The sequence below is a fragment of the Phascolarctos cinereus genome, unplaced genomic scaffold, assembly GCF_003287225.1.
Source record: "Phascolarctos cinereus isolate Bilbo 61053 unplaced genomic scaffold, phaCin_HiC Scaffold_5;HRSCAF=322, whole genome shotgun sequence".
Lineage (NCBI taxonomy): Eukaryota > Metazoa > Chordata > Mammalia > Diprotodontia > Phascolarctidae > Phascolarctos > Phascolarctos cinereus.
The window spans coordinates 163,276,204-163,301,307 of NW_027555958.1; the positions used below are offsets into that span (position 1 = coordinate 163,276,204).

At 41.2% G+C, this 25,104-nt stretch overlaps 1 protein-coding gene across 1 annotated transcript; it reads right to left on the minus strand.

Annotated features, from left to right (window-relative positions):
• Nucleotides 1–1,517: 1,517 nt before the first annotated feature.
• On the minus strand, nt 1,518–12,932 carry PRDM13 (PR/SET domain 13). Its single transcript, XM_020998337.1, is given in 7 exon segments — nt 1,518–2,378; nt 2,380–2,769; nt 2,771–3,366; nt 7,187–7,307; nt 7,463–7,594; nt 9,541–9,687; nt 12,843–12,932. Coding segments are annotated over 7 exon segments (2,337 nt in total).
• Nucleotides 12,933–25,104: the final 12,172 nt, after the last annotated feature.

Sequence of the window (25,104 nt, forward strand, 5' to 3'; positions counted from 1 at the left end):
TAAATGGAATAAGGTAGATTTTGTGGATATAAATGTAGGATTTGTTTACCAGATCGGTTTTGTTCTTCAAATCCTATCAATGAATAATACTGAACTCCAACCCCAGTTTCACTCAACAAAACAATTCCTTTTAGTAATCCCTTTCATAATGACAAGTATGTGAATAATGATTTTCATTGCCTCTATCTTAGAAATACCAATGTCAGCTCTTAACTAGGATTCATCCTCCATCTGACAGAAAAAGTAATGTCTAAATAATGCTCAATAAGAAATATTTTCCTTGTGATGATTTATTCCTAGAGGTTGTCTCCCTCCTCTTTCAGTAAATAGGAGCAAAAACAAAACAAAAAAAACCCCCCCTGTCAGAATGATTTAAATAGTTTTTGTGAAAATACTCCATTTTTGCCAGATATCTGAAAACACTTGTGGAATGCACAGGTGTCTTGAACCTTGCTTTTCAGAAAATTGATTTATTTCTCAGCTACAGTATTGAGAAGAGTAGATGTATTTTTGACTATTTTGTTTCATTAAGTTCAAGTATTCTGAGACTCATTTCATTCCTAATTTTCTATGAAATTTTGTTTTCAAATTTTAAAAAGATTCTTTAACATAGACATTACTCTATGTTAAGTGAAGTGAAAACAGTCGCACAGTAGTTTGTCAGTAACTTTATTTAAAAAAAAAAAACGCACGACAAACTGGAACCAAGACCAAAATGCTGTATCCATTTTACATCATTCATTATAAAACAAACATACATCACATTTGTATTCTATCAAATAACATTATCCTTAAATTTATATATTGCGTGATTTTAGTCATGCTTTTCATATTTATTTTACATTTGTTATTCAAATATTATTTTGTTATAAATAATTACAACTTGGTCAAATCATATATCTGTTATGTAGATATATTCAGTGCTGCAATGTTTATTTTTAGACAGGAGTGAACACACAGGAAGTAGAAATAAAGTGTTTCGATGCCAGGTCCGCAGAATTGTGACTATCGTTTATTTCTGGAGAATGAGATGGTCATGTAAAATACACAGAAAATCAGTTGTTTCAAAAGGCACAATTTCCTCGACACAAAAGTACATTTTTTCCCAGAAAAATATGTGGTATTTAAAATATTGGCCTCAACGTGTCGGTGCAACATTGGGTTTAATTCGACTCCAGACCCTGGACAGGTGAATGCTTTGGCGGTCAGGTGGGACGCCTTACCAGAGTACCTAAGGGGCAAAAGAGTGCGGGCAACGTGCCCCCTCTTCTTTCCCCCAATGGACTGGGATTGGCTCTATTTTATGTCAGCTGGCCCCTAACTAACCTTTTGCCCTGGCACTTTGCGGAGAGCCAGAGAAACCTTTGCGCTGTTCCAAATCCTGTGCAGGAAATTCAAGGATTCTCCTCCTAGACCACATCTCTCTTCTGCTGTGTGATTCCCCTTTCCATCCAGGATGGGCCCTACACCCTCCCTTCCCTTGTTTCCTTTCTCCGAGCTTCCTTTTGAAGAGGAGGTTACGAATCTCGGTCCCTACTGCCCCCCGTTTCCTGATCGCTCTGATCGTCGGTGAAACAGACGTCCACATCGCTGTCGTTGTCGCTCTTGGGATCCCCAGGCTCTGGTGGGTAACCTTGGGCACAGCCCTGCTCTTCACTCGTCTTGGCATGGACGCTCTGGCCCGGGTGGCGGGACTTGACGTGTCTCTCCAAGTCCCGGCGCCGGACCAGCACCTTGCCGCAGAACTCGCAGCGGTACGGGGTGTTACCTTCTGCGTGCAACCTGATGTGCTTGTTGAGGTTGCTGGGATCGCCAAAGGGCCGCAAACACACTTTGCACTTGAGTGGCTTGTAGCCCGTGTGAGTCCGCATGTGGATCTTGAGCCCGTATTTGCGGGAGTATAACTTGCCGCAGTACAAGCAGAGGTGGCCTGTCTTTGGCTTCCCGCCAACCGCTGGCCCTCCACCCCCGCCATTGCCTCCCCCACCTCCCCCGCCTCCGCCGGGGACCCCGATGGGCTGCAGCGCCCCGTCCAGGTGGCCGCGGCTTTTCTCGGCGGCAATCTCGGACAGCTGCTGAGTGTGCATAGCGATCTCTCGGTCGATGCTGGCCAGAGAGCCCAGCTCGCTCGAATTCAGAGCCGCAGCCGCAGCAGCAGCCGCTGCCGCAGCAGCCGCAGCCGCCGCGGGTCCGCTGAAGTAAGACACTGACTCGGGGTACTTGAGCAGGCTGCCGAAGTGCAGCTTGAGAGGGTAGTAGGCAGCAGCGGCCGCGGCGGCCGTAGGGGAGCCGTACAACAGCTCCCCGTTGTACACTGTGAAGGCCGGCATGACGGCTGGGAGGTGGCTGCATTCCCCAGGGTAGGACTTGAGGCCCCCCAGCCTCAAAAGGAGGGAGCGAAAAGCGCTCCAGATGCAACCCCGCGGCCTGGGGTACCTGGGCGTAGCGGCTGTTGGGAAGCCCGCCAGCCGGCAGGGCCCGCTCCACGTGCTTGAATGCCGACGCCTCCTCCAGGTGGCTGGAGAAGAGTGGGAAGCCCCGAAGGGCCCCGGCGCAGGGCAGCACGGGAGGAGGGGGGGGCTGAGGCGGGGGAGGAGGAGGAGGCTGCGGGGGGCCATCTCCCGCGTGCAAGCACTTGGCGTGGTGGTGGCTGTGGTGATGGTGGTGGTGGTGGTGACCTCCTCCGCCGCTCGCCACCAGGGGTTCATGCCCAGGACGGCCACCGAGCTTGACCCCGCCTAAGAGCTTGCCAAAACCCAGACCACCTCCGGCCTTTCCAGCACCTGCCCCCACTGTCCTCTCGGTAGGAGTCGCCGCCGTGGGCCGCCACCGAAGCAGCAGCCTTGGCGAGGCCTGTGGGCTTGAAGGCAGAGCGAGCCCCCGGACAGAAAGCCAGGCCGCCCGACCCGGACGGGGAACCGCCTACCATGCCGAGAAAGTGGCCATGCCCCCTGGCTGGGCCCACGCTCATGTCCAGGGCGCGCTCCTGCTCCTCGCGGCCGAACACACCCGCCTTCTTGGCCGAAGCCCCTAGCTTGCCAGGGGGCGGCGGCGAGGTGGACGACGACACCTCGCGCTTGATCCCCTCGCGCGCCCCATAGGCCTGGTGGGGAGGTGGCGGCCCTTGCGAGGGATTTCGCAGAGGGGCCGCGGGGGCAGCCACAGCGAGCTCTGGAGCGGCGGATTTTGGGGAGAGGCGGAAGCTGTCGAGGGCCGGGGCAGCGGCTGGACGGGCCACGTGCTCGTGGGGCAGGAAGGGGCGACCCCCGCCTCCACTGAGCACACAGTGGAAATGCAGGTGAGCCTTGAGGCTGTTGGGGTACCGAAAAGTCCTCCAGCAATACCAGCAGATGTAACGCTCCTCCCCTACGACAGAAAGACAGGGCATCAGGTGAAAAGACTGGATGATACGAGAGGCTAAAGAGGAGTGTGACACACTTTTCTTTATTGATTTAGATGGATCGCTCTGTCTTTAAATTACCGATGTCTATTCGCCTGCCTATCTGCAAGTTTCTTGTGTTCCCAGGAGAAATAAAGACCCGAGGAAACCTTAAATAATGTATTTCCCATCCTCTCATCTGAACTCCAGGGCCTTTCTATAGTCCTGGGGCGGTCGACCTGGCTTGGTACTGCTCACACCTCCTGGGAATCAATCGAAGAAGGGAACTGAGTAGACTGGGCTGAGCTGAGTAGAGTATGGACTAAGGCAGTGCAGAGCTGATCCGGCTTGTGTGAGGACAGACCAGAACAGCTGTTCCCTTAAATCATGTGTCGAGGCTTGTGGTGTGCTCTGGCCCATCTGTTGACGTTTGCAGAATAAGTGGCGTATGTCAAGGAGTTTGGATAAACTGAACAAAGGCCAATCTAATGGTCATGAGCTCCTCATTACCAGGCGAGACAATATCCTGTATGTATGGGCCATATGTAATCATTCCTTTTCACAGGACAATGTCTTTTGTGTTCACCACCCACCCATCCCTCTCCCTCCCAGCCTTAAACACTTTGCCTGAGGTTTTCCTGGAGCGTGACAAACCGAAAGGACCACGTAGGGACTATGATTTGCTATTCTTCAAAATTATTCCTGGGTTGGTTTTTTTCTATCCTTTGCCCCCTTTTAATTTAATGGAAGAAAGATCTCAAACTAGACAGTCCAAATATTTCGTAGTCTTATTATGTCTCCTTTCATATATCTAAGTAACTCTCAGACACTTCAGCATTAATTAGGAATCAGTAAAGGCCTGGGGAAAAGCTTTCTATATTATTCTAAAGAAAAATATGGTTGATCCTACTAAAGTATGCAGAGATTTTACAAGTGAATTATTTTCTTAATCAATATTATTGAAATTTTAATTGTATGTTTGAGCCACAGCGCAAGTAATAAGTTGAAAAATCCAATATAGTCTTCATAACACTCCCATTTTTAAAAAATAAAGTATCAAGTATTCAGGGATTGTTTCCCCAAAAGATGTCATTTTGTACTGTGCTCAGCAGGGAAAGCTATCTTTTGAACAGGCTCACTCATTCTACTGATTTATAAGGATGAGGTGGGTGAACCTCCAAAAGAAGTTAGTGGAGAAAGAAATGAGCATAACTTGTGGCTTAGCCACAAAAATGCTATTATCCCTACACTACATTAAAAATCCAAAACTTCCTCAATATACACAGGTATTCAGTCAGGGCATTCAGAATGTCACCCTCAAAGCAAACACTACTCTCAAAAATGTTTAACGATACCATTTTCCCATAAATGATAACCTTTCTGTTATAGGTATCACTGATTGAAACAGGTGCAGGGCCAGGGGTTATTCCATCTGGATAGAAAAAATGAACCAGCCTAGAACAGTTGTCCAAAAAATCCTTTGTTCTAGAGCAGCTCAGAGTAATCTTACTAACTTATTCTGAGCCCAGGTAAAATAAGTGATATATAGATATAGATATAGATATATCTATATATATAGATATATAGATATATCTACACATATATGTGTAGATAGGTATATCTATATCTATATATATAGATATAGATATATCTACACATATATGTGTAGATAGGTATATCAGAGAAATGGCTTAGGCTCTGTTAACCTAATGTTTTGATTCTAAATTGCCCTGACACCACCGCCCCCAGAATTGAGAACTTTTTTTTAAGTGAGGATTTTTTTTAAGTCTTTCCTAAATAATTCAGCAAGAGTAGGAACCAAATTTAGCATTGTTTTCATGGTAAAGGGCCAAAATTATTCTGTCTCACTGTTGTTTTGAATCCTGCCCAAGTTAACAAATACATAGGAATGAAAGGTGCCCCTTCTGTGACCTACTCAGCTTTAAGTGAATATTTTATTTTCACTTTTGAACGTGGAAAATAACCTATGTCTAATGCTAAAGTAGACTCCTCTACAGTTATCCCAAATGCCTAGAATAGTTTTCTAAGATCCTACATATGGGCAAAATATAATAAATGTACTTAATGTGTAATATTTGTCTTGTTTTCTTTTTGGGTCCCTCACACTGTAAAGGTTTCTTTGAAACATCTGGAAGCTAGGGAGAAGTTGGTATTCAGAATAATATAGGAATGGGTATCTAAGGCTTTCAAATCCTCAAAAAGATTATTGAGAATTGTGACTGCTGTTTTCCCCCATTAGCAAATGCTCATTTAACCAATGAAAAGAAATAGAAAACATTAAGACCATTATTCCAAAATTTGTTCCTGTGACCATTAGTTATCCCTAAAAAAGGGTCTCGGGTTTTTAGATTCATGTGTCAGAATATATATATTTGAATGTACTTTTTGTGTATGTATATTTGAATGTACTTTTTTTTTCTTTTACCAAAAGTAGTTGATAAGATTTAGCTTGATGTGGTGCATAAAACAAGAGTTCTTAGAGCAATTTTATCTAGACGTTTGCATGTACACAAACACAGAAAAGTAAAAAACAAGTGAAGTGAACAAGAACAGTATTAAGCAAGTTTAAGCAGGGCATTCAATGCACTTCATTCTGCTGCCTCATTTTCAAGACATAGTCCCAAAATTGTATTAATTTCTTCAAATCCTTAAGGTCTAGTTTCATAAATGAGGTGACTGAGCCGATAGATTAAAAAGAAGTATAGCTGTGTATTCCGATTCAACAAAATCCCTTCTTTTACTTTTTGGTGTTTCGTTTTTTATGTTTCTGATACTGATTTCAAATAGCCCGAAGCAATTGAAATATAAAGAAAACTGATGGAAGCTTGGTGTATTGATGGTGGGGCCTAATGACTTAAAGAAGTCCTACTCCGCTCTGCTCCTCAGCTCCGCCTTCCCCGGGGAAGTATTCTTCACTTTTCTTCTAGGGAAGTGAAAACGGTTTCATCTTTAGTTACTGCATCCTAATTTGCATAAATAGGCTGTTGGTTTTGGAAAGGATCAAATAAATCTAAGTAGAAACTGGGAAAAGTACCAAATTCAATTTAAATGGGGAGGGGGTGGAATGAATAAACACAATTTAAGTGTGGGGGAACCTGAAGGAGCCGCCAACTGGCCGATTGGAAAGTACCGTAATGTTGCTAAAACGGAGTAAATCTCTATACTTAGGAAGTATATTTCTGTCAACTAGAAAGGTCTTTATTTTTATGTCATACTCATTATTTAAGGCCCAATTACTGTTATATTTTCTTTATCTTGCTTTCTATTCTTGTTGGTAAGAAGAGGAAGGGTCAAGAAAAGATCAAGAATAATCTTTCTCCAAAATGAATTATTTAAATTATTAACAAAAATTTGCAATCATAGAGCACTAGATTTGAAATTCGCGTTAGAGATAAATCTAAGCCAACTTCCTCGCTTTAACAGCTGAGGAAACTGAGGCCTGGAAAGGTAAAATGGCTTCCACCAAATCTCACACTTTTGGCAGAGGCAGGACTTTCAGAACCTAGATCTCCTGACTCCCTATTTGAATTTGGGCAAGTGGTGCACTATGGACAGTAATTTCTAGGTGACAACTAAGCTCGTAATCCTTTACCGTCGGTGGAAGCTAAAAACATTTGCAGACAGCTACTTTAAAACTACCTTATGTTCAGAAAAGTTGCTGAAAACCTGTAAGATTTTTTCCCTCAACCTTAAAGGAAGTGCATGGGCCATAAACGGGCGACTATAACCCTATCCCAGGGTTATCTTCCGCCCCCCTGCCCCCCCACTCATCCAAGTAGTTAGTACCTTTCTCATCGTGTGTAGGAGTAGCAGTGGTGGGGATGTCGAACCATTGAGCCAAGGAGTTCGAATACCACACAGTCAGCTCCTCACCTGGCTGGACATCTCGCAGAGCCCTATAGAAAATCTGTTAGGGAAGAGATTTTTAACAGCGTCATTTTATCTGCAGTTTATGAAAAACGCAACTAAGGTGTAAAGTAGCTGCACTTTCAGAGAAAGTTTTCGGAGTGAGAGGATTGGAGAGAGTTTGTTTCAGGAGAGGAAATAGGTAAACCCAAATACCTGTCCTCCTGGTAAGTCCGCAATAGCTTCCAGAGTCTGTTCCTGAGTGTTCCTGGCCGCTCGAATTAACCCTATCCACTCTAGAGGGGATCCTCCAGATTCATCCACTAACTCTCCTCTCACCATTCGTACCTGCAAACAAGAAGCAATAGTCATTTCCTTTCACTGTAAGACCCAAGCCAAAGAAGATGGAGGATCTTGCTTACATCCCACCTGCATTCCAAAAACTGAATGAGTTTCTTAACCGTTTAACATCTAGGCTTTTTTTTTGGGGGGGGAGTCATAGAAGAGTAGCAGGGAGAGGATAAAGTGGTGTCGAAATTCTTAGGACATCTCCAACTGTGGGGAATATAGCTGTTCATTTCAACAGTTCCGTTAAGGTTCTGCAGCAGGAGTAGACACCCTGGATTCTCTGGAAAGTATGAGTAGTTTTTTTGTACCCGTTCCGACCTCCTCGCCCCCAGTTTTGTTTAACGTTGAGTTTTGGATTACTTTGGAAAAAGCTCTGTCTGTCTGGGCCAGAGCTCTTTCCAGTCCTAGGTTTCTCTTGTAGGAGAATGATGCTTCCTACAGACCCTAAGTCTCCTACCTCATAATCTGCCTCACTCCCACAAAGAGAAAAAGAGGTATCAGATCGTTCAAGGACCGTGCAATAAAAGTCATCCGAACAAAGCAGCCTAAGGAGAAAAACCAATAGCTCCAGATGAGAACTGAATTTGAGAGGCCTGGTAGGACGTTTAAAGGTAATTAAAAGGCGGTTTCAAAGGAAAAGCATGGTGTAAATTCAGCTCTGCCTTTGCCTTGGGAATAGGGAGTATGTATTTGAGATAGAAACTGAAGTACAACTGAGGGGATGAGATTATGGCAATTCCTGAAGAAGAGGCACATTCAAATTGTTTTCCTGTCTTCCCAATTTTAATCTCTTTCAATTCCATCAAATTTCCTTTGGACACCTAAGTGAGGACCTTTCTAGACCCTTTCTCCCCTAGGGTGACAGTTTATCCGTCCTTTTAGATATTCTCCAACGTTAGACTCTGTATAGGTCAGGTGTGCCTTTGGAAAGTTTGACGTGTTCTCCCAGATGCTAACGACCTTCCTATCCCTCTTGTGCCTGGGTGGGCTTGTCATGTACAGCTCTCCATCACTAGGATATTAATCAGTTCCCTGGCCTCTGGACTGAGCTCCAGAACTGACGCTTTTTCTAGAGCTGGGACTTCGATGGGAACCAATGACCCAACCCAAGTTGGGTTCACTGCTCACTCAAGCAGCATCTAGGACAAGACTTTGATGGACGGTGTCGTTTTGACCCTTGCAATGGTACTAGCGCTCTCTTGCTCCCACCCCCATTCATTATCCTACTACCCTATACTGAAAATATTTTTTGTTATCTAATATTTTTGTTATCTAATGAACTGGGGAAACCTGAAATAATAATATAATTTTTTAAACTTCAAAATAGGAATTGTCTTTCACAATTACTACAAACCAATACATCCCTCAGCTCCAAAAGTTATAATGTACTTACTCCCTCTCATTTCATCAACCTACTATATAGTTCAGGGAGGAGTAAAACATGACAGGATTATTGTTTGCTGCCCCTGAGATCGGTCCCCACGCTCTCCCCGAAACTATCTCTCCCTCCCCTCCATCAGGGAACAGGGAAATTCGTTCACCTAGCCACATGCCATCACCACCACCCCAAACCACAAGCCTGACTGACCCACAATCTTCAGCACCCAGGCAATCTGAAAAGGGAAGTTTGGGACCTGGGTTCGGAGAGCGCTCAATTTCTAAAAGAGTCAACTAAAATCCCAACTTTCTGCTTCTGCTCAGCCTTATCTCACACACACCCCCCTTACCCCACCAGCCCAACTCTCCACTCCGGCTTTCGTTTAATTAGATTGGATTGAGAATCGGACTTCTAAAAAGCAGAGCAGTCAGAGAAAGAATAAAATCCCTTCTCTCTAGCTTTCCTCCCTTCCTCATCCCCGCCCCGGGATGGGAGAGCTGCGTGTTACTGGGAAAGGAGAAGGTTGTCGAAGCAGAGGCAGAAGAAGGGGGCAGAGAACAGAAAATACCTTTTTCTTGGGTCCTGGCTCCCTGCGGTCTGACAAGTATTTGCCCAGTTTGAAGATGCCGGGCACAGGACCCAAGCGCAGTCCGGCTGGGATGCAGCTCTCTGCGCTCACGCTGATGGCGGCAGCCCTGTTTGTGTGCATCGCTGCCTGTGGGTACAAGCAATCAGGAGCCCAAACTACTTAACAGGGTTGGAGTGACAGAGACAAGCCAGGGAGAAGGATGAACCCAGGCGAATCTCCGCCCGCAGAGTGACGCGGCTTGTGGATGCACGCCGGCTTTTCAATTGGACCAGGAGGGCTCCCCTTTTGGCACGCTGAGGCTCTAGGGCGCAGAGTTTGGTGAGAGAGTTGAGCTCTTAGAGCAGCTGCAGAGTTCCATCCAAGAGGGTCACATGGAGTCTTTCCCTCACCCCCCTGCATAATCAAGTCCTCTGAATGGCTAACAAACAATGGTCCAGGCGACCTTCCCATTCCTAAAAATCCAATTTGTCAAGGGCAAAGAAAAGGCGCTGGTGAATCAAAGGTCTGGCGGGACCATTAATCCTCAGCATGGGGTATTGTCCCCGAGACAGTTACGATATTTTAAGTGACAAATCCACTGTATAATTTCTCCATAAATTTTACTTCCTTTTATTGTTCCCCGACAAACCAGTTTTGGAAAATAAGTGACTACTTTAAGTCTACTTGGCTGATTCTTTTGAGGCTGAGCATACTTCAAAGATTTTTAATTCTCTTCCCTTGGCTTTATTGTAAAGGAGATTAAACAAAGAGATGGAGAATGTTTTGAGGACTTGTTAACTTCTATTGATTCCTGGCGTGTGCCATACAGAAATTGGGCAGGTACTTGATGGGAAAACACCAGAAAATACCTACACTTTTTAAATAACGACCATATTACCATTTCAGTGGATTGGTTTCAGGCCAGTAATCTATTTATAACAGCTTTATTCTTCCTTCTGCTCCCATTTTCCCCAAAATATGAAGCATTTGGAGGCCTTTTAAAAGACAAGAGGTTAGCTATACATCATTGCACTTCTGAACACAGAGGGTATGACTTTATTTGGCTTAGTGGGAAACCCAGCTGGAGAGTCACATAGAGTACTGGATAAACAAACCTCCCAGGCTACGGGGTAACTCGGGGTCCAGGACCGAGTGGAGTCCCAGAAAGTAAAATTTGTGGACCCCAGTTATAGCTCTTCACCAGAACATCTTCCCTCAGATGCCAATCCACCGGAATTCCCGTGTTCATAGAAATACTTTAAAAGAAATCCATCAAAAGATCTAGCCTCCCCTGATACAACCAGATTTTTTACTAAAATCCAATTTTTCATATGCAGGAAGAGAAGTAGTTAAGTATTGATCAGTTGGACAAGGAAAGCCATTTTGATAACCAATTTCTCTAGTTAATAAACTGGATCAAAAAATTATATCGAATCTAAAGAGTACTTCTTAGATGTCTTCTATTTTATCTTTTGAATTCAGCCTTCATTTAAATTTTAAAATTTTAATTACCTGAAGATTGATTCCCTTACATGCTCACGAAAATTTTTGGGGTGAGCAAATAATAGAATGAAAGGCCTCCTCTGCTTCCCACATCACTTCTATTATTTGCCTCAGCCATCGCTGCTTCTAGAAAGTTTTGAAAGGTTGATTGCTCTGAATGAGATCAGGTATATCTCACTAGGATTCACCTTCCAGAAGACGGCCTTTGATGGGAAACTCTTCCAGGAGAGTTTGGAGCTTCATTTTTTCTACCAGTATTGATGATGGTTAGGACGTGGGTCCTTTGTGAGCGATATAACACTAAGGATGGATGCCATTCCTTGACAAAAAGAGAAGGGAAAGGAGGAGACTAAAAGGCATCAATGGCTCTCCATATTTTTGGAACTGAGTACTATATCTTTGGTATCTACAAATTAATAAATCTGTAGGTAAATGTCTACTGTTAATGACGTGCTAAACTGCTAGGGTTTCCCTGCCTTCTCGGATCTATTCATCAAGCTGGTTGTCATTAGACTGCGATAACCAGTCTGTAGTATTCTGAAGGTACAGAGATTGCGAAAAATGGCATTTGAACCCAGTTAGGCAAGGTAGGGTCACTTGGGCAAGTGTCTCTAGAGATTCTCCAGTGCCACGGCAGGAGAACAGACAAACAGGCAGCCTCTTCCACTTGGGTTCCTTCTAAAATCCCATTGAGCTGCCTAAACTTTTGTGGCCCACAGGCTAGATAAGGATCGCAGGCTGTTGGGATGTAAAGTTGAACACAAAATTACACCTCTTCTCCTTGGGAGAAGTCCTTTAGGCAGATCTAAGGGTGGCAGAAGGGCGACGGAGAGCGAAGGGAGTGGAAGTTGCAGATTGCCGAGCCAGCCGAGTTAACGTTGGCTCTTCCTACAGCATCAATACGGAACACACACCTGTCTGCGGGACTATGTAAACAAATGATACCATTTCTTGGTCATCGCCAATGGGATTAAAAATAATTTTTCACCCCCAAACTTCACTGTTGTGGTCAGTCCTGGCCGGACTGCTGTGGGGGAGGAAGATGGCTCCTTTGATCAAACTCATGAATGGTAAAAGAAAAAGGGGTGGGGGCGGGAAGGGAGGGAAGAACCAAGAAGTAGAGGGCAATAAATTTAAGCCATGAACATGTCCCTATAACCTCTGGCCTGGAGACTCTAGGATGACACCCAGTTTAAATTACCAGAGCGGCTGAGGGAAGGGGGAGAGAGAGACCCTACTGCTTGGTTTGGGGAGCCTCCCTGTCCCCTCCTTAATGAGTCAAAAAGCGTGAACGACACGCGAACAATTTTATCAATAGGACCATGTAAAGGCCGACTGTGAGGAAAGTTATTTATTAATATAGCCAATTGTGGCTGGTTCCCATCCCCCGAGAAAAGAAAGGCCCTGCTCTAGAAGCATTCACACCAGCTCGCCAATTTTTATTCTGTCCTGTGGCTCAAAGTTGAAGTTCCCCAAGTGAAATAAATTGCCCACAAAAGAGGAAAGGAACACATTTTCTTTTATTTTTCCTTCCCTAAAAAGCAAGGGTGAAACCAATCTAATGTGCCCACTGGAGCAAGATGCGGCATGAAAGGCTGGGTGTTAAAAGTAAAAGCAGTCTGTGGAGCAAATGGGATGGAAAATTAAATGAAATTAAATAGCTTGAATGACCGTATTGTCCCTTATTAAAAAGACACATTAATTACATGGTTTCAGCCTTATTCAAAGACAATGTTTAGACTCAATCAAAACATTCCACTATCGCTTTTTATAGACTTAAGCTGGGCTTCCCGAAGTACCATTAAAGCGAAATCACTTTTGCGGCCCAGCTTCGATGAAAGATATTTTACAAGCCAGCCCTTATTTATGCCCAGCGCTGAACTGCCCATGCCCCGGAGGAACACTCTGGCACAGTGTTCTTTTTGATTTAACAGGTTGCCCCATAATGAGGCATGAATGTTAAGGAACAACAGTCATCCAAAGAGGCACAGTTGCAGGGAGCAATGTCCCACCAGGGAGCTCCATTCATCCCCTCAAACTGCTCCAGCCCCGAGAAGGTTCAACATTACATTCAAATCAGCATGAATGCCTGTAGACAGGGCCAACTGCATTGTGCCCGGGAGAAGCGTAGGAACAAAATGCCGTCGGCCTCCAGGCGGTTCACCAAGCGAGATCCTTGCACTAGAGCGAACCCGGCAACTCTAACCTGACCTTAGGGTCCTCTGAAGAGGTAAAAAGCGGAACCCAAAGCTTCGAGGGATCTTTCAGGCCGAGGTGCCTCGAGCAGAGGTGGCTTTGGGAAGGTTTTTCCTTCTTTGGGGATAGAATCATCCTGCTACCCACCCTCGCACCTGAGAGCTCCCTCCAAAGACAATGGGCTCTCCTCGTTGTAACGCGGCCCTGCGCAAACGACCAAAAAAGGTCGTTGAGCAACCCAGTTAGTCTCTGAGCCACTTGGAAGGAGAGCCATCATTTCCCCCGAGCTCTTAGGCCCCTTTCCAGACCTCAAGCCGGATAGAAAGAAGGCAGATGGCGAGGACCGCGGGCCTGGACAGCCTTTGCATCCAGAAAGGGCAATAGTTTTGCTAGACGATCTGTTCTGAAGCTTCCTTTCCATCACATATTTGGGACGGACTCTAAATTGGCCTGGACGCTAAGTTTAGAAGGGAAAAGTAACCCTTCCCCAAGGAGTGTCGCTTTTCTTGGAACATGGCCCTTCTGATCTCCCCTGGTCTGGATTGTCCTGGAACCTGAGTCATGTCCGGCTTCGAGGATCCAGCCTTCCCCCAACCAGCTGCGCAGCTCAGACTGGATGCGGGTGGGATATTAAGGTTGTTTCTGAATAGCCACGCCGCTTCTATGGGAATCCCACCAGATGACACCATCTCAATTTGGACATTTTATTCTTAATTGCAAGACTCCTTCGTGAGCCGACGGCAAGAACGGGGGAAGGGGTGGGAGGGTTGGAAAGGAGAGGAGGAATGGGGCACATCCCAGACTAGGTTTTTAAAAGGGGAGAGGGGCGTCCATTGGAAGCGGCTCTATAAAGTATTCAGAGCCTCTATAAAGTTGCCTTTTAACCGGATTCCCTCAACGTATTTCTTGGTTCTTTCGGTTGACATGATGCAAATAAAAGTCAGTGAGCTTGTAGCTGAATTGAAATGTTTCGGTGTACCTTATAAATTCATACCTTTTCTCCCCGGATCGCCTCAGAATGAGCCCCTCACTCAATTCGATTTTCCTTGCTGCTGGGCACATTTAGCCAAGACTCTATTTGTGAAGTTCATTTCTAGGCAAATGTATTCAAGGGCTGATTGGGATGAATAGGACCGTGTGTCAGCCGCCCCTAATTGGGATTAAAGCACTTAGGACCATATGCAGAGAGTGACAGAAATTCTCAGGTTTCATTGTATTCAGACTTCCACCCGCTTGGACACTCCTCCCAGAAAAGAGATTTATAAAGATTTCAGAGAGAAACTGAGGAAAGAAAAGAGAGATGGAAAATAAGCGGGCTAATGTCTCTCTGTGGGACTGCAGGACCGCAAGTGGTCGTGACAGCTTCTGAGAAAGGAGTATTAGAAAGAAAGATGCTAGGGAATAATTGAACTCTAGCGGGGGGGAACAGGTCTGAGCTCTTTCATCACAAACTCCCTAAGGTTTAAAATAAGTAAACAAATAAAAGAAATAAAGATGTTGTGTTTCCCAGACTTCCTAATTTTTAGGCTTTTGCTTTTTTTCCCCTAAATCTCCCTGAACCCAAAGAATATACCCCAATCTCATCTCAACACTAGGTATTCTAATAATTCGGTACTCTAATTGTCCAAATACTCCACAGAGATAAAGCCTAACTCTCTTCCTCTTTCCCTCTCCTTTTTTAAGTATAATAACAATTTCACACCTTCCAAAAAATGGTGGAGACTTATGGTGTAAATGTGAGAAAGTATGAAAGATGTTAAAGTAATATATAACATAGAAGTAATATACATTGTCCCTTTCTCTGTACCCATAAATACTAGTCTCTCCATAAATCTCCACACATAAGAAGTGAATAGCTATGATTATAAGACTGAAAGATAATTCTCATTGACAAAGACTAAAAACAAAAAACTGAAAAACTAAAAGACAGCGAAACAAGACCACGGCCTTTGCTTAAAGTTGAGTGTAGTGACAACCTAATTTAGCCCATGAAGTAGAGAAAAGAGATGACATATGAATAATGGACAGGAAATTATCTAGGTATCTAAATATTTTTAAACAGAGAACAATATAGACATCTGAAACTACCTGGATGTTTCTATGCAAAGAATTTCCAAAAAGTTGAAAGAAGAAGAGAAAAAGGAAAGGAAACGGGGGAAATGTTATTGGCCACTAGTGGACAATGCCTGATTTTTGCAATCAATTCCAGATCAGGCTTTGGCAATTCCTCTGGATTAGTTTCTCTGAAGGAAGTATAGTAACCATATTTCATGTTACTTTTTGGCTTCTTCTTATAGCACCCATGGTAGTGGTTTTAAACAGGGTACTACTTAGGGAGACTATGACATCAGGATTCTCCTTCCTTTCAGATATCCAAGAGAAAGGGGAGGTGGAAGCTATACTCTTCATATTAAGTATAAGCCTGCCAGAGACAAATTTTATTAATCAAACTATTCCAATTCTGTACATTTCTGCTCAGAGAAAGAAAGGTCCAAGAGGCAGAGTTTCTCCTGTGTGTTTGGGAATCTCTATTTGAAAAAAAAAAGGTCTTTTGGAATTACAATTTGTAGTCCTAAACCAAGAAAAATTCCATGATATGAGAGAATATAGTCATCAAGTTTAGGTAAAAGTTCAATTAACAGTATTCATTCATCAGTCATTCATTCACAGAACAATTGTCATTTAAATCTATGGCATATCCAAAAAAAGAAAACCTTCTTAAACCATTTAATTTAGTCCAAGCAAAGCCACGTTTCATCCTTGTCAGGTCAGTTGGCTGTTGAACAAGTACCCTTATAGGTACTATTTATAAAAGCAAAACCAAAGACGTATTGCTATTTCCACATAAGAAAAGCATATCTTTTTGTGCTGTCAAAGAATTGGAAATTGAGGGGATGCTCATCAGTTGGGGAATGGCTGAACAAGTTTTGGTATGTGAATGTAATAGAATACTGTTGTGCTATAAGAAATGATGAGCAGACAGAAAAACCTGGAAAGACTTACATGAACTGATGCTGAGTGAAGTGAGAAGAACCAGGAGAACATTGTACACAGTGACAGTAACATTGTACTATGATCAACTATGATGGTCTTAGCTCTTCTTAGCAATACAATGATTCAAGACAATTCCAAAAGACTCATGATGGAAAATGCTATCCATATCCAGAGAAAGAACTATGTGGTCTGAATGCAGATCAAAACATACTGTTTTCATTTTTTGATTTTTTTCCTTTCTTGCAGTTTTTGCCTTTTGTTCTGATTTCTCTTTTACAACATGGCTAATGTGGAAATATATTTAATATGACTGTAAAAAAAAAGAGCATAGCTTTGTGTTACATTACATACCTCCAAGGTGAGAGTGACTGATCAATACACTTACTTACCTTTTCTAACGTCAACATAGGGCTCTTCTATAACCCCGCTGCCATGAACTAGACTCTAGTCCTTGTCTCTGCCTCCAAGCTTCCCTGATGTCCTTCAAGTATTAGCTAAAATTCTGTCTTTTGCAAGAAGCCCCACCCCCAACCTCCCTTAATGTTAATGGTTTTCCTCTGAGATTATCATAGATATATAGATATATCTTGCATGTTTGCAAATTAGATTGTGAGATCTTTGAGGAAAGGGATTCTTGTTGTTTTAACTTGTATCCCCAGATACAAGCACCTAGCACAGAGTAGGCACTTAATAAATGTTTAATTTAGGCTTGATGATAAAAGTTTCCTAACAGTTAAAGCAGTCCAAAAGTGGAATGGGCTGACTCAAGAGATAATGGGTTACCCTTCACTAGAAGCCTTTAAGCGAAGACTGGATGATCAATGTCAGGGGGGTTGACCTTGGCCCAAATCACTTTGCTTCTCTGGGTCTCAGTTTCCTTGTCAGTAAAATGAGGGGATTGACTAAATGAACTTTGAGTCCTTACCAATCAATTAATAAAGCATTTATTAAATTTTGCTTACTTTGTCTTCTTCCTTCTGCCAAGGCCCTACTTCAACCCTAGTCCTCTTCACCTTCTCCAACCTGACCTTCTTTCAATAATTCTGCCTTTTCTAGATTGGGGCATATTGAAATGACTGATTAAGACCCCAAAAGTTAGATTAAGTCTTGGTCATGGAGGTTTGGATAGCTCACCTATAACTCTAAGTGAGTATCTCCTTTAAGAAATATCCATCAGTACTCCTCTAAATATTTATTTTTATAAACCCTCCACTCTACAAAATCAGAAAGTTTTGCCATGGTTGATATATGACAAAGGTAAATGGCAGTTTGGGAGATTCCTCCTTCTCCCCCAAACCACAAGTAAAATACATTTATGTGGATGAAATATTTATCTGTAAAGCTGTGATTTGCTTGACAACTTCCCTGGAACAGTCTTGAAAGGGTTTCATCTTATGTAAGATAAGAAATTTTGCTAGAGATACCAGAACTTTGCCACTTACTATCTGTGTGACCTTAGGTAAGGTATTTAATCTCTCTGAGCCTTGATTTCTTCAACTGTAAAAAAAGAGGGTTATAATATATGTGTGTATATATGTATTTATATGCATATATATGTATTTATGTGCATATATATATGTATTTATATGCATATATATATTTATATGCATATATATGTATATATATGGTTTTTAAGGTCCCTTCTGGCTCTAAATCTATGATCCTATGATTCTATGACCATATATACCAAAGGAGCAACCCACAAGCAAAGCTAAGACTAATTAAAAGGCTGAAAAATCTCAAAGTAAAGATCCATAACTGGGAGACAGTAAGAATACTTTGCTTCCCTATCGATTAGAACACCAGAAAGCCTAAAGCAGAGATCAAAAAGCAAGGTTTAGAAATAGCACCCCATTAAGGCCCAGAAAGAAATATAAAATAACAGGGAGACAATTAACTGCTACTGCCTCAGTTGCTTCCCGACTTACTATAATTAAAGGCCATTAAAAAAGTTTTGCATATTTCCGTATGAACAGAAAGCACAGTTGCAGTTTTGCTCCTTGGATGCAGCCTGAACAAAAGAGGAAGAAGATAACCTTAAGGTTTCACTCCCAACCCACAACCTGCTGAAATGTTTTGCAAGGGCCAGTGAATATTGAATGGGCGATAAAGGTGAATGACCTAACTTATGTAGCAAATCAAGCTGGGGAAATGGGAGTTATACCCTTAACCCCTGTCTCAGATAAAGCTCCAAACCAGAGATTACATTTCCTCATTGAAGGATAAAGATTGATCGCTGTGATCTTTATCAAATAAGATGTTCCTATTCAAGACCTAGGAAGTAGTCCTGTTGGCAGCATTTGAGATTACACATACCAAAGCATTTGGTAATGCTGTTTTGCTGAAAGTAATAATGCTTTGCTCAAATTAAATCATGTTTTTTTCTCATTTAGGGAACACACCCTTTTAGAGGGTTCAGAGATTGTTTTGCTATATCATTATGCTACTAACAACTTAATATAATGCTGAGTCTAAGTTAAATGATGGTGTTGAAAACCTTACTTTTGATTGAAACTAAGATGGGGACAGTTGCTAACCTGTCTGGTATTAGTCAGAGATGAATGAAGATAAACCCATCCTCTCATCTCCAAGGGACCCACTCCAATACAAACTTCATCCCAAGGGTAATTAGACAACCCCCTTTAAATATACTCACTTGGGACATCATGGCAGGAAATTTTGGTGCCATAGCCTAAAAATATAAGGGGCAGGGGAGAGTGTTAGGATTTCAGAGTCACAAACATCTGTCCCAACTTCTTGGCTGCTAATTGGTTGGTTCAGGAATGGAAACAGGAGATTGAATAATTGACTATGTCAAATCCCAGATTGAAATTCAAATTAAGTCTGGTGAGATCCGTGCAGTTGAAGGATCTGAACTCTCCTAAAGGAAAACTAAAGGGAGATCTATGTAAAGTAGGATGCACTAAATCTCAAGGATAGGGAGTGAATGGGAAGAGGTGGGAAAAGGTAGGAATTACTCCTCTAAATTGCAGGTGATCACTATTGGGATAGACTGAAGTCCTCACAAAAAATCTAGTAAACAAAGACCAGGAAAAACTAGTGCCAGATCATGCAAGAATAAGTCCTAGCTCGTGAAATAGGCTCAAGATTAAGAATGAAGACAAAATCCAGGGAATACATGCATAAGAGATAGTTCCTATGTCCCTAATCTAATATGTAGCACTATCTAATATGTGGCAACCCTTCTGATACATCAATGACTATGCTAATTAGGGTATGAATTAATGGCCAACGAGTTCGACCCATTCTACACCAAAAGGTTGACATTTGAGATGACCTCTGGGTACCTATATCTCTAGTAGAATGTACCCCAGCCCACCAAGGATACTAGTTTGTTGGTAAATGTCAAAACAACCACATTCCCAAGGGCGAAATGTAGCACAACATACTTTTAGGTTTAATCTGGATTATTAATATTTTCTCCATTTCCTTCTTAAAACCAGATAATCAGAATAACAATAAGTGAAGTCTTGACTTGCAGCACTTGCTGATTTCCAAGGGTTAAATGTTCATGCTGAAAATTTAAAAATTAGTTCTTGTAAGCTGCTTCAAGCCAGTTTCAGCACATCCCTCCCTGCACACCTCTCAACCCAAAGAGCACATCTGCTACCTGGTAAAAGATGTGGAACTAACAGTGTAGGCACTTGGGTCTATGGGGCAGTTTTCTACTGCCTGGGGAACCCAATCTATGGATTCTTGAAATGGGTCCAAGGAAGATGCAGTTTGGGAAAGGAAAATTGTAACATTCCACAGGCTTGGACAATTGCAGGGGCATTCCTCCCTATTATCCTATTACATTGCTGTTATTAGGATAAATCAGGAAAAAGCTCCTACCACTGCTATTTCTCTACTAGAAAAAGTCCTTGATGCTGCATTCTTGTTATGAAATCAGACACAAGTAACTATAATAATTACAGAATATAGTATATGGTGTGAGGGATAACATAGCTCGAATGAGCGACTGTTAGGTTGGTCTGAGGATATGGTATGGCTAGGAGGTGGGTATAGATGTGTTCATAATGTAACTGTAAGAGTATGCCTCTGTATGGAAGACCCTTAGAAAGAAAATTCTTGTCAAAATACACTGCAAAATCCTTTCATGCTCAATGAAATCCATAAGAGAGTAATGAGAAGTCTATGGTAGAAGAATATGAAATGTCAGATAACTGATATTTATATATTTACTGTATGTATATGCATGAAGTATGGCACAATCCTCAAGACCACCCACAAGCAAGACCAATCCTGTCCCAACCAATAGTAATGGCAAAACTTCCTGAATTATAAAAGTAGAGCTGCCATCTCACCTTCTTATCAAAAGGGGAAGACACTTGCCTCAGGCCTTGGATGTTGGTGTCTAGTTTAGAGATATAACCTACAAAGGCCTGAGACATATACAGCTTTCTCAGATAAGTGAAGAATGTGAATCTTTGTGGTTATTCCTAAATAAGAAGAAATGTGCATAATCAAACAAAATAAGTCCCATATTGATCATGTAAAAATATATGTCTTATTCTGTATCATGAGTCTATCACCTTTCAGTCAGGCAGTGAATTAATATTCTTCATTGTCTGTCCTCTGGAATCACAGTTGGTCATTGTTCTGCTCAGAGTTTTTAAGTCTCAAAGTTGTTTGTTTTTACAATGTTGCTTTATTGTATAAATCATTCTCCCAGTTCTGTTTACTTCACAGTACATCAGTTCATACAAGTCTTCTCCAGTTTCTTTGAACCTGTCCTTTTTGTCATGTATGATGATATGACAACATTCCATTATGTTCATATATTATCTTTTTCAACCATTTTCCACTCTATGGGCACCCCACCTTAGTTTCCAGTTTTTTGTCACCACAAAAAGAGATACTTATAAATTTTTTGTGCATGAATCCTTTTCCTCTTTCTTTGATCTCTTTGGGGTATAGTCCTAGTAGAGAGGCATTGCTTCCTAATTGCCTAGGTACTATGAATTAGATTCTTGCCCTTCCTACTCCCCAAAAAAGAGATTAGAAATAAGATTCCTATTCCCTACTTCATCCTCTCAAACTTGTCCAAAAGCCTCCTCCTCCTAATATTACCATTTGACACTTTTTTTTCCGTGTCAGAATAAAGCAAAATAGACATCCTCTCTAATACAAAACCTTAAGTGTTAAACTATTGGATGATAGCTTCCTATTTGTTCTAGATCAAGTATAAATATCTCTGTTTGGTATTTAAAGCATTTTACAACCTGGTTCAGACTTGCTTTCTGACCTTAGCATATAATACTCCCTTTTAGAAACTCTATGGTCCAGACAAACTGACATTGTTGTTCACATAAAGCATACAGCACTCCAGCTCCAGTCCCTATGCCTCTGGACAGGCTGTCCCCTGGGCAAGTCACTTATTTAACACTGTTTGCTTCAGTTAAGTTGGATTGCACATGTATAACCTGTATCAGATGGCTTACCATCTCACAAAGAGAGAAGGAAAGGAAGGAAGGGATAGAATTTGGAACTCAAAACTTAAAAAAACTGGGGGGAAAATAAAATATTACTTTAAAAAAGAAAATTTTTTTAAAAGAGTGCAGAGAAGGATGAGTAGTCATCAAGGCTGTTGAAACCATATAATCAGAGGAATAGCTACATTCAGGCTGGAGAAGAGAAGCCAAAGTCAAGATATGGATACTCTTCAAGTATCAGAAGGCCAACACTTAGAGAACAAATCCAGGACATGGAGAAACAACAGAACTCTGCCCACAAACAATAGTCAATGCTAGTACCACAATTGGGCTTAGTACAGTATTGATGATACTAGGGTGACAGGGCACTGAAGATAACTTATCTGCTTCACCATTTTTTAAAATGTATAGCTTCCTAGATTTCCTATTTTTAAAAACTCTAATTTTATATGAGGAATAAGAAATACTAATTTTTGACTTTAGAATTTTGGGCCAGGTAAATCCAAAGGACAATTGAACTTTTAACTTTGTTCAGTGGCCACACATCATGATTATTAAAGTACCTAGAAGTAGGCAAATTAAATTACATTTCTCTTCTAGAAACAGGAAAAAACAATTTCTATGTTAAGATGAAAGCTGAGCAGTAATTAGAGTATTGTACAATAAAAACACTCTCTCTCATCTCCTCCCATGCCACTCCTCTTTGTAACCTATGATGAATAATATTCAAATATTCTTTCATTATTAAAATGGAAGGTATGAGAGAGGACACCGGGGAAAAAACTTAAATAAATTTCTGATTCTGGAAAACAAAAGAAGCCCCCCAAAAGAACACTTGAACCAAGTGTTATCATGTTTTATTAAAAGTTTCTGGGCAAGCACACTTAAATTTTTGAAATTCTAGTTGATGGTATTGGAGAAGAATTTTCTTTTCATAGAATAGGGAGAGATTCTTTCCTTTATTTACTTTGCAGTCGTTACATTTGCACAGACAAATTTCTGACGTCCAGAGTATAAAGGGACAGTATGGGCAGAATGGGCAAATCAGAGTTAAGAAAATGAAGTCATTTATTTAAGATTCTATACACTTAAGATAATGCTTGGCATTTTCCATTTAGGCAGACTAAAGACTCTCCATTCATTCTTACTTTCAGTGGCATGGCCCTTTGACTGGGAGGGTCTACATAAATTGTTATTTAAAAAAATAGTATTTCATTTTCCCCAATTACATGTGAAGACAGTTAGCAACTTCCATTTTTCATAAGATTGAGTTCCAGATTTTTCTCCCTCTTCTCTCCCCCCAAGACAGCAAGCAATCTGATATAGGTCATACTGTGCAATCATGTTAAAACTACTTCCACATTAGTCATGTTGTGAAAGAAGAATCAGAACAAAAGGAAAAAAACACAAGAATGAAAAATCAAAAAACGAAAATAGCATGTTTCAATCTGCATTCAGACTCCATAGTTCTTTCTCTAGATGTGGCTAGAATATTCCATCACGACTCTTGGAATTGTCTTGGATCATTGTATTGCTGAGAAGAGCTAAGACTATCAAAGCTGATCATCGCACAATGTTGTTACTATGTACAATGTTCTCCTCATTCTGCTTACTTCACTCAGTTCATGTAAGTCTTTCCAGGTCTTTCTGTAATCTGCCTTTTCATCATTTCTTTTTTTTTTTAATGTTTTATTTTACACTTACATACAAAATGGGAAAAGAAAAGAAAAAACATTGCCATGTACATAGCAGACCACAAGAGAAGATTCAATATAAAACAATAAATTTCCATTTCAAGAAAACCTATATGATAAATGCTACACATTGTTTTCAAAGGTGCACAGCTTTTCTTTGCTTCCTTGTTGGTTTTCCTTTGTTCTCTGCTGTGCACTTTTTGTTTTATTTTTTCCTATCCTTCCTCCCCCCACACCTACCCTAAAGAAGGCTATAATTAAGCATGGATATATATACATATGCATAGATATCTGTAAACATACACATATATGTAAGACCATACTATGCTTATTTCCTCCTATCATCTGTTTCTCTGAAGATGGATAGCATCTTCCTTCATAAATCCAAGTCTTTCTATGTTTTTCTAAATCAATCAGCTCACCATTTCCTACACCATGGCAATATTCCTTTCTGGATTCATATAGCATTTTCCTTCATATGATCTTTGAGGTTAATTTGGTTATTTATAATAAAATGACTCGGTTACTCTAAGTTGTTCTTAAAACAATACTGTTGTTACTGTATACAATGTTCTCTTGGTTCTGCTCATTTCACTTCTTTATTTCATGGAGAGATCCATGCTTTTCTAAAATTCTTGAGCTCATCATTTCTTGTAGCAGAGTAATATTCCATCATGAACATATACCACAATTTGTTTAGCCATTCCTCAACTGACAGGCATCCCCACAATTTCCAGCTCTTTGCCACCACACAGAGAGCTGCTATAAATATTTTAGAATATTTAGAATATTCTTTTCTATTTTCCCTAATCATCTTGGGGAACAGACCTAATAATGGAATTGATAGGTCAAAGAATACAGACAATCTAATAACTCTTTAAGCATAATTCCAAATCTCTCTCCAAAATGGTTGGATCAGTTCATAGATCCACCAACAATGAATCAAGGTCCCAATTTTTCCATATCCCCTCCAACATTTGTCACTTTCACTTTCTACCAATTTAGCCACTCTGATAGGTGTAAAATGATAGCTCAAGGTTGTTTTAATTTGCATTTCTCTAATCAATAATGATTTAGAGCATTTTTTCATACACCTATAAATTGCTTTGATTTCTTCATTGGAAAACTTTTGACCATTTATCAATTGAGGAATGACTCATTCTTATAGATTTGACCAACTTCTTTGTATATGTGAGATATGAGACCTTTATCTAAGGAACTACCTATAAAATTTTTACCCAGTTTTTGGCTTTCCTTCTGATCTTGGCTACATTTGTTTTATTTGTACAAAACCTTTTTAGTTTAATGTAATCAAAATTACCCATTTTACATATCACAACATTCTCTATCTCTTGTTTGTTCATAAATTGTTCACCTCTCTGTAAGTGATAGGTAATATATTCCATGTTCTACAAATTTTCTTTTAATATCTTCCTTCATATCTAGGTCATGTATCAATTTTGATCCTAACTTAGTAAATGGTGTAAGATATTGGTCTATGTCCAATTTCTGTCAGACTACTTTCCAGCTTTTCCAACAACTTTTACCAAATAATGAATTCTTATGCCAAAGACTTAAGTCTTTACACCTGTCAAACACTGGGTATCTATATTCATTTGCTGTTGTAGATTGTATGTCTACTCTTTTCCACTGATCTACCTTTCTACTTCTTAACCAGTACCAGATAGTTTAGCTAATGACTACCTTATAACATAGTTTAA